The following is a 10,976-nucleotide window of genomic DNA, read 5'->3' as shown; positions in this document are numbered from 1 at the left end:
TTGCTAAGATTACTACTACTACTACTACTGCTGCTGCTGCCAAGACTACTACTACCACCACTACTGCTGCTAAGATTACTACTACCACCACTACTATTGCTAAGATTACTACTACTACTACTACTACTGCTGCTGCTGCCAAGACTACTACTACCACCACTACTGCTGCTAAGATTACTACTACTATTGCTGCTAAGATTACTACTACTACTACTACTGCTGCTGCTTATACTACTACTACTACTAAACTACTACTATCACTACTGCTGCTAAGATTACTACTACTGCCGCTGCTGCTACTACTACTACTACTACTACTTCCACCACTACTGCTGCTAAGATTACTACTACTGCCGCTGCTGCTACTACTACTACTACACAAGATAATACTGATGACCTAGAAAATATGCATTCACACACACTTATTTTATCTACTCTAGAGGGGCGATAGTAAAGGTAACCCAATGATGATGATGATGATGATGGTGGTGGTTTTTAATTTTAGGCACAAATCCAGCAATTTTGAGGGGAGTAGGGTAAGTCAATACCATTAAGGCCAGTACTTCACTGGTACTTAACTTTATTGAACCCTGTAAGGAAGAAAAGCAATTATTGACCTTGGCAGGATTTGAACTCAGTATGTAAGGAGCCAGAATAAATATCACAAAGTGTTTTTTTCCAATGCTCCAACGATTCTACCAATTCACCACTCCAAAGTCTGTGTCTAGTTTTTCTTTTATTCTTTTATTCTTTTACTCGTTTCAATCATTTGACTGTGGCCATGCTGGAGCACCGCCTTGAGTCGAGCAAATCGACTCTGGGACTTATTTTTTGTAAGCCTAGTACTTATTCTATTGGTTTCTTTTGCCGAACTGCTAAGTTACGGGGATGTAAACACACCAGCATCGGTCCTCCAAAGGAAGTTGATTTTGGAGGTGGGTTTTAACTCAGAATATAGAAAGCCCAAAGAAATACTGCAAGGCATTTTTTATAAAGCTCTAACAATTTTGTCAGTCTAGACTACACATGACAACAGTATCCATGGTAACCGTGACAATAAGATTAACAACACCTACAGTAACAACTTTGATGACACTTACAGCATCTGTGGTAATAAAATGGCAACGTCTGCAGCAATGACAATAGCAACATTGTCAACAACATCCATAATTTTAACAACATCTACAACAACTAGTGTAACAATCCTTTCTCCTAAAAGTACAAGGCATAAAATTTTAGGGGGAGGGGGCTGGACGATTTCATCGAACCCAGTGTTTCACTGGTACTTAATTTATTGACCCCAGTGTTTCACTGGTACTTAATTTATCGATCCCGAAAGGATGAAAGGTAAAGTCGACCTCAGTGGAATTTGAACTCAGAACATAAGGACAAGCCAAATGCCGTTAAGCATTTTGCCTGATGTGCTAAAGATTCTGCCAGCTCACCACCCTCGCAACCAGTGTAATAATAACAATAACAACAACAGCAACATTATCAACAATAACATTTCCATAAGAACAACATTATCGACGTAGGCACAGACATAGCTGTGTAGTTAAGGACCTCGTTTTAACCACGTTGTTTCGGGTTGCCCTACTGTGCAGCAAGTGTTTTCTACAACAACCTTGGGCTAACCACAGTAACAACACTCACAATGATAATATACAACAATAACAAAGAAAACTCACCTGGTGATAAATTGTCGAAGTTGAAATCTCCACAAAGAAAGTCAAATTTGACGTCATCATTTTCTCGATGGGTGCTCTTCTTAAAATCAGTGGTCCAGTCCACAATATCGTTGAGTTGTTTGTCTAAAATTTTCTCTTCACCTAGGAGTGATAATAAAATAAGGTATAATAACAATAATAATAATAATCCTTTCTACTATAGGTAGATGGAAACTGAAAGAAGCCTGTTGTACATGTGTGTGAGTGTGTGTGTGTGTGTGTGTCTGTACCTAGCTTAGACATCATGTAATAGTTGTAAATACTCATCCCATCATCATCATCATCATCATTTAACGTCCATTTTCCATGCTGTCATGGGTTGGGCAGTTTGACATGAGCTAGCAAGCTGGAGAGCTGCACAGAGTTCCAGTCTGATTTGGTTTGGTTTCCTCACCTGGTGGCCCTTTCTAATGCCAACCACTTTATGGTGTGTGCAGGGTGCTTTTGATGTGGCAGGGTTATACAAGCAATGTTGCTTGCTTCCTGATTTCCATGAAAGAAAAAAAACAAAAAAAAACAAACATGTCTGGCCTTGGGGGAGGGAAATGTTACCTGATTTGGAAACAGGTGAGAGTTGGTAACAGGAAAGGCATCCAGCTGCAAAAATCTGCCCCAACAAACTCCATTTGACCTCAAGTAAGCAAGCACGGAGAGCGGATTTTAACACAATGATGATGATGATGATGAATACAAGTCATGCTACCAACCAAAAAGCAAAAAGAAATCTTTTCTAATAAAAAATAAATAAAAAGTAGAAATAATCGAAATACCAGCATACATACATGAACCCACACAATCGTTATCAGTGTGGAAACAAAACGGGGGTTTGTGCACCCATAGTTCTCAGTTTTGCACCACGGTACTTAAATTTTCAACAACCAACCAAATAAATATTGCAAAACCGTCAGTTAAATTAAGCTGACCATAATTAGATCGATGCCAACCTCATTACCCCTCCCACCCAGACAGTAAAAAAAATTATAAATAAAATAAAATATATAACAATAAGAAAAAAAATAACGAGTTTCAGAATTCTGATTATAAATTCTGTTCTAATCAAAAAGGTTTAGGAAGTGGTTCCACAACTTGCAGTCGGTAAAGAGTCTAACTAATACTGCTAAAGTAAACATTATAACTCTTCTCTCTCTCTCTTGATAACACACACACACACACACACACAAGCACGTATTCATTTGCTTTCTCTCCAAAATTGATTAAAACCATGAAAGTTAATTAAAACAAGTGCCAGTAAATATATCTCCTTATTGACTTTTTTTTCCCCCAAATTCCTCTTCAAAATAAAGGCAAAAACGAAGAGAGTGAGAACATGTTCTTATCGTCATCAGTTTAACATCCATTTTTCCATGCTTGCATGTGTCAGACAAAATTTGTTCATTTGTAGATCTTTGATGGTTGCTTCCTATTTGTCAGTCCTCACCTGTTTCTGGAACGAGGTAATATTTCCCCATGACTAGGTATGTTTAAAAAAATAAAAAAGTACCCGGATTCTGTTGTGTCTGGGGAGAGTCATTTTCTTTTTGTGCCTTATAATTTAACACACTCACCAGTAAAAGTTCCACTTATTCCTTATTTTTATTTTCCTAAAACTTTCGTTGCATCTTGCAACCTTTTCAATAGTCTTGACTGTCTTTACCGGTGAGTGTGTTAAATTATACGGCACAAAAAGAAAATGACTCTCCCCAGACACAACAGAATATGCTTCAACACACGAACTCACATAAAGAATCTTGCAAACCAAATCCCAAAACGAAGTACCGGGATTGATTTCATTCAACTAAAACTCTTTGAGGCAGTGCCCCAGCATGGTCACAGACTAATGACAGAAACAAGCATAGGACATATATACATAATTGAAAAGAATAACCAAGACAGCACGTTTATGGAGGGACATGTCTGATCATACTGCTACAAGATGAGAGCTGACCTGGGGCTAGAACCAACAAGTGTCACCATTACAACTAACCTTCATAAGCCTGTAGATGTGTGTTATAAACATAGCCAACCGCCCTTTTACCAGTCTTCTCTTCTCCAAGAACTATCTGAAATAGAAAATATGGTTAATAATATTAGGCATACAAGATTACACACACATGGAGTTGGCAATCGAATTTGTTGGGTTTTATTTCCTCTCTGTTGTACTCCATTGTCATCATGTTTGTGAAATGAGGTAAATTGGATTTAAATTTCGAAAATGATGAACAAAAGCTGTAGAGAAAGAATCGAACTGAATGTATGTGTAGACGGGTGGACGGATAGATAAACAGCTAGACAAGTAGATAGATTGGTAGGTACACAGTCAGAAGCAATCAATCTATCTCTCCATCCATCTATCTATCTATCTATCTATCTACCTCTCCATTCATCTATCTATCTACTTCTCCATTCATCTATCTATCTATCTATCCATCCATCCATCCATCTGTTTATCTGCCTGCCTGCTTGTCTGTCTATCTATTCATCTATCTAGGTATGTATGTACCCAGCTAGATGGATGGATGGATGAATAGATAGATACATGGATGAATGGACGGACAGACAGATAGATGTCATCATCATTTACCATCCATTTTTCCATGCTTGCATGAGTCAGAGAGAATTAGTTGAGGCAGATTTCTCTGGCTGGATGATCTACCAGTCGCCAACCCTCACCTGTTTTCCAAATGAAGTAATATTCCCCATGGCCAGATATGTTTTCCACTGAAGTTTGGAAACCAACAAAATCACTTGTAAGATGGCAAATGCTGTCCAATTCATGCCAGCATGGGAACGAACATTAAATGATGATGATGATGATGAGGATAAGACAATGCATACTTCATTCAAAACAAAGTGAATATATAAGTATTGCATTTGTCAGAATAATTTGAACATTCACAAGTTAATCATGGGTCTGTCTGATCAGAGCTGACTTGAGTTTAAATAACAACATAAGCTTATAATGAAGAGGATGTATCCATCACAGCTCAACAAACTTAATTATGAGGCCACTTTGGAACCCAATCATCTTAAAATAAAATACTAACAAAAATGAGCTGAGGACAGTAGCTTACCTTGACCATAAGTAAACCTTTGCCACTGAAGCGGCAGGCCAAAGTCGACTGCTTAAACCACTTGAATTCAACATCTTCGACAGGGTATTTGCTGGCAACCATCAGTCCGCTGTTGATTAGGAACCTGTTGCTGGACATGTTCATCACACCTACATCGTAAATTATGTATGGAAAAACAGGATGGATTTTATGTAGGAGTTTTTTGGCCAAGTCTCGGTTCCATGTTTCTTGGAAACAGACAAAATCAAGTTGGGGAAAATGTGCCAGGATCTCTCTGTTGAAAGCTTTTGAATCATTCACGTTTCTCATGTGGATATGGTTACTGTCTTTGTGATAAGAAGAAAAGTTAGAATTCAGATTATTGTGTGAAGCAGTTTCTGGACCATTGCATGAAGAATGTAATGCGTGATTATCACAGTTAGCTCTAGTGTTGTTGCCTTCACTAACGTCGTTACTTCTTTTGAGGTTCAGACATTCATCGTCAACTATCCTCTCGCCAATTAACCGCGCCCTTCGATCACCGTCTAGCAAATTATTGTAGCGAGAAAGAAACTCTGGCAGGAGGCAGACATTGGACGTGGCGATAGCCACTTTACAGGGTACCCTGCTGATGTCTAGAAACATTGGTTTTTGGTAGCTATACACATAGGGTTTCCTGAATTGGTGCAAGGCACATCGTATGAAAAATCCAACAATACCCAATGGTAAAGTAACAAAAAGGAGAACTAAACAGGGCAAGACAAGAGTCATGTTTAAAAGGATGGTAAATATACTGTCCATTTCTGGAGTGGTCAAGACAAAAAGTCCAAGAAGTTGGTTGAGACTCCATAGGAAAATACGGAGAATGTTCTCATTCAAATTAAATAACAAATGGAGGGAATTAAACTGGAATTCATTTTTGTATAACATTCTTCCGATAGAACTAGAGACAGTTTCTCAATTGATGGTTCAGAGGTTCTTATCAATTTTGGTGTTTCTTTACAGGAACACAAGTTATGTAGTTGACAGTGGACATAAAAGAAACAAGAATCCCTGTAAATATAAAGAAAGAAAAGAGAGCAGGTTGATAACATTTTCAACAATTTTTGGTTCTGTTTTCAATATTTTTCTACAACTTAGTCAGAAAATTAACCCTTTTGGCATTAAGCTGGACACTGGATCATATTTATGTATATAATATTTATTTATATAACATGGAATGGAAAACTCAGCAATTAACAACTGTTATCATTGAACAGAAATAATTGTGATTTGTGATTAAAGCCTGTTTGTTCTATCTTGCTTTATAAACTTGTGTGTGTGTGTGTATATTGGGATGATGATTAATTTGCTGTTAATAATAAATAATAATTAACTTCCCAATCTCTATTTTCTTTCATATATATGTAAATAAATAAATAAATAAATAAAGAACAGTCAACAGAATTTTACGGGGCAGGGATACATGCTCTCATTCGAAGGTGGAACATTGCTATTGAGACTATGTTGAGAAGTAGGGATGTGATCCACAGAGGACCAGCTTCATTTTGATGCATGATACCTGTTCCTGTGTTGGTAATTTATACCAGTCCTAAACAAAATGGCATTACTTTTTGACTCACCCTCATATATAGATATAGATAGATAGATAGATAGATAGCTAGAACAGACAGATATGAAAACATATATACACACGCACACACATGAATATACACACACATACAAACCATATTCTTTTACTTGTTTCAGTCTTTTTACTGCAGCCATACTGGGGCACTACCTTAAAGGGCTTTAGTCGAAGAAATTGACTGCAGGACTTATTCTTTGTAAGCCTAGCTCTTATGCTATCAATCTCTTTTGCTGAACCACTAAGTTCAGTAAGCTATAAACACACCAGTATTGGTTGTCAGGTGATGGTGGGGGACAAACACACATAGGAGAGTATTGTAGTTCACTTGAAGCATTGTATATTGTTTGTAAACAATAATAATAAATAGTAATAATGTGTTTTCAATGGCACAACAATGCACTGTTGTGCCATTCAAAACACATTACTACAATATATATATATATATATATATATATACACATATACATATATATATATATATATAGATACATATATATATATGACAAGCTTCTTTCAGTTTCTGTCTGCCAAATCCATTATCCATTTACAAGGCTTTGGTTGGCCCAAGGCTACAGTAGTAGACACTTGCCCATGGTGCCACACAGTGGGACTGAACCTGGAACCATGTGGTTGGGAAGCAAGCTTCTTACCACACAGCCACGGCGGTGCCTATATATAAATACAGCCATACATCCATCTCTGTTATACAGATATATATAATGCATGACTGTATGCTTATGTGCATGAAGATGCACAAAGATGTATGCGCATGCACTGCATTTATACACATACACACCAAAAGCTTTTGCAGACACTGCTCTGTTAGCTGTAGCTGTTGTTGTTGTTGCTGTGGTAGTAATTTTGGGGCAGAGCAAGGCAGTAGAGGAAAGAAGGGTTCTTACATCTCTCTCTTCCCACCCACCCCTTTCTACCCTCATCCTCCCTCCCCTCCCCACCTCTGGCATGAGTCAAGTCCTCAAAGTGAAAGTGAATGTGGCAAAGAGGACAAAAGGGTATGGAGGAGGAGGTGGTGGTGGTGGTGAGAGGTTGGGGTGAGAAAGGAGTTGTGGGGAAGGAGAAGCAATGTGATGGTGGTTTTGGTTTGGGGGAGGTGGGAACTGATGGGAGGGGAACCTGGTGCAAAGGAAAGGCTAGGGAGTGGCATAGGTTTACACCACCATCACCACCACCTCTGCAGCTGCTGCTGCCACTGAACTACCAGCATCACCATCACCACTACCACCGTTACTACTACCACCACCACTAGAAACATCACCTCATCACTATGAACACACCCACCACAAGCACCACCATCACAGCCGCCACGACCACCACTACTACTATTAGCAGGTCATCCCAAGTTTATATATGTTTACTGTATGTGTCATTATCTCAATCTAAGACAAATGTGCTTATTGTGCTGTTGCTGCTGCTACAGCTACTGCTGCTGCTGCTGAAGCAGGTGGTGACTACAGTAGTGGTGGTGGTGGTGGTGGTGGTGGTGGTGATGCAGGTTACTGTTTAGCCCTGGGTTGGATTAGATCCAATACAGCTGCAATTAAAAAGCAATCTGATGATGATCATCCAGTCCTTTTTTTTCCTCTCTCCGCCCATTTTTCAAGCACAGTGTATCTAAGGATCTAGATACACCTCATGGGGCCAAGATCTAATGTCACCTTTCTGGGGTTTTCTTCTGCTTTTGCTTTTTGTTTTTTGGCTGTTATTTCAAGCAGATTGAGCAGCTATGTTTTTATCTTTGTTTTTTCATCTTTTAACTTGTTTTAACCATTAAAATGCAGCCATGCTGGAGCACGACCTTCAAGAATTTTACTCAAATGAACCCACCCTGGTACTTATATTTTTAAAATCCCAGTACTTTGCCTGTCCTGTGTATCGCATATGACACATGGGACCAGGGATGTTCCGCCTAGGTAGGCCGTGCCTACCTTGAATAAAATAGATCGATAGCAACATTTTCCTTTTATGGCAAAATATGCCCCTAATTCAATTAAACTATGAAGGTTATTCTGATTACTCTGCATAAAATGCAAAATATTTAATTGTTTTTTTTGTTGGCATAATTCGCCCCTGCTTTTCAATCTCAGTATTTAAGCTACACCTAATACTGCTGTAGTACACGTGCTGTGTACACTCTTTTAACAACGTTTTCTTTACGTACTATAAAAGCAGAAGGAAATCTGCCTCCAATTAAGTCGCATGCCTGTATTTCATTTATTTTTTGTGTGTTTTACTTCATAAAGGTCACCAACTGTCAATCCCGAGTAATTACTGATGACACGTGCCTACATAGGACACATTTCCCGAGAACATATGAAACAAGGGATTACTAGGAGCTTAGAAATAAGCTGGACATTTGGGATAATCTTACAAAGGTACTTTTGGTTATCTCATCCCCATTAAAAAATTGGGTTATCTCCCCATTAAAATGTGGTGACAAGAGATTGGATTAAAAGGGTTAGATCCTTTTGATTCAATACTTCAACACATTGTTGACTTTTGGCCTCCTTAATAGGAATGGTATACATGTAGATGTAGGGATTGAACCTAGAAAGTTTACCTTCTGAGGCACAAGTTCGGGCAAGGCTGTTTATGGAAGACCAGCAGTCACCCATGCACACCAGCTTCCCCTCTCTACGCCACCAGTGTTATTCAAGGGATAGGCAAAGGGGCCGATACAGCTTGGTACCTGTGACGTCGCAACTCATTTCTACAGATGAGTTAACTGGAGCAACGTGAAATAAAGTGTTTTGCTCAAGAACACAACATGCAGCCCGGTCCAGGAATCGAACTCACAACTTCACAATCATAAGCTCGACGCTCTAACCACTGAGCCATGCACCTTCACAAAAGGTACTTCTTCGTTATCTCACCCACATTAAAAAATTGGGTTATCTCCTGATGTCCATCCATCGTATATGGTACACATTTCCAGATTATTTCAACCACCAGATTAACTTTGGACTTAGGAAAGGAACGATTTATATTACTCATAATGTATGAAACAAGCGAAGACAAATTTAGGACAAATTTAAGAAAATGCTTTGGACAGGCGAAAGGCTAAAAAGATGTGATGATCACAGATGGAACATTTTTTTTAAAAGACATAATGGTCATCGCTGGAATTCTATTAACACCTTACCTATCCAGTATATCACTTATGATACACAGAACATGTTTCTCTGACATCCAGGCATCTTATATGACTCACATTCTCAATTTTATTTCAACCACCAGATTAACTTGGGACTCATAAAAAGAAAACTTTATATTACTGAGAGCATATGAAAAAAGGGACAACTAAGAGTCTGGAAATAAGCATGGACGTTTAAGACAAACTTATGAAAAGGCTTTGGATAGGCAAATGGTTAAATGTATTTTTCCAACCTAGCAGCAAATACATACTGAAACATTGTTTTGCAGTTGGGTGCCCTCTCTGTCACTAACCCTTACTTGTTTGTGAACTTGCCTTATGAAAGAGCAGGGCTGGAGGACTTGATGATTTATCAACAGATAGAAACGATTTGTAGCTCAGAGTTTTGTTATACAATGTGTAGTGTGCATGTGTGGAGAGAAAGGGAAAGAGGGGGGGAGATAGCAAGATGGGTAGATAGAGAGAGAGGGAGAAAGAAATAGACAGACAAATGGACATTCAAAGAAAGAAATAGAAAGATAGATAGATAGATAAACAAGCAGAGAGAAAGACAGACAGACAGAGGGAAAGGAAAAGATGCATAAAGCAGGAGAACGGGGTAGAAATTATAGATAGATAATAGAGATTGAGAACGAGAAAGAAAGAGAAGAAAACATGAGAGAGAGAGAGAAAGAGAGAGAGAGAATGTATAGAATGTTTATATGAATTATAGAAATATTTATGCCCACGCAAATGGAAAGATGCAAAGAATGACCGTTCCTCCCACCAACCGCCTCTTATACCAAAATCAATAAGTTCAACCTCCATCAAGCAAACAGACGGACAGCCAAATGGCTTGGATAAACATTGCGAATGGAATAAAGATACAAAGGCTAGGAGAGAGAGAAAAGAGAGAGAGAGAGGGAGACAATGGGGTGAGGTGGAGGGAAAGACAAATAGAAGAATATGCAATAAAAAGGAGGGCGAGAGAGAGAAAGACAACAAGAGTGAGATACAAAGAATTAGAGGCATAGAGAAATACATAACTCAGTCCAATACACACACACACACACACATTGGTTAAAAAGAGTTCTCTGACCCCTGACCTAAGTGGTCCAACCAACCAAAAGAGTTCCAAAAATCACATGTTTGGTTCATCGAGGGTCTGCTCTCTCCTCAGTACCACATGTTTTGGGGCCACTGCTGTCATTGAATGGCAATTCAACACAAACTGGGATGCAGGATGGGTTCGCATACATATACGCTTTACTTCCTTCAGTCACTGGGTTGTGATCATGCTGGAGCACTGCCTTGAAAGGTGCAGTTGAACAAATTGACCCAGGAGGTATTCTTTTTTTTTTTTAAAGTCTGATACTTATTCTAATAGTCCCTTATACCAAACATCTATGGGAATGTAA

General features: G+C 38.7%; 1 protein-coding gene across 3 annotated transcripts in view; it reads right to left on the bottom strand.

The window, feature by feature from the left end:
• Positions 1-10,976, bottom strand: part of LOC106875574 (sphingomyelin phosphodiesterase 5) — a 35,078-nt gene that overhangs the window by 11,618 nt on the left and 12,484 nt on the right. For all 3 annotated transcript variants that reach the window (XM_014923780.2, XM_014923779.2, XM_052975169.1), the window contains 3 exons: positions 4,799-5,830; positions 3,712-3,787; positions 1,689-1,829 (listed from right to left, as the gene is read on the bottom strand). In XM_014923780.2, the coding sequence (XP_014779266.1) occupies positions 1,689-1,829; positions 3,712-3,787; positions 4,799-5,707 (1,126 nt within the window). In that variant the 5' untranslated portion in view covers positions 5,708-5,830. The remainder of the gene's footprint in view (positions 1-1,688; positions 1,830-3,711; positions 3,788-4,798; positions 5,831-10,976) is intronic.

Source organism: Octopus bimaculoides, chromosome 20 (genome assembly GCF_001194135.2).
Source record: "Octopus bimaculoides isolate UCB-OBI-ISO-001 chromosome 20, ASM119413v2, whole genome shotgun sequence".
NCBI lineage: Eukaryota > Metazoa > Mollusca > Cephalopoda > Octopoda > Octopodidae > Octopus > Octopus bimaculoides.
This window is presented reverse-complemented; position numbering and strand designations above follow the sequence as displayed.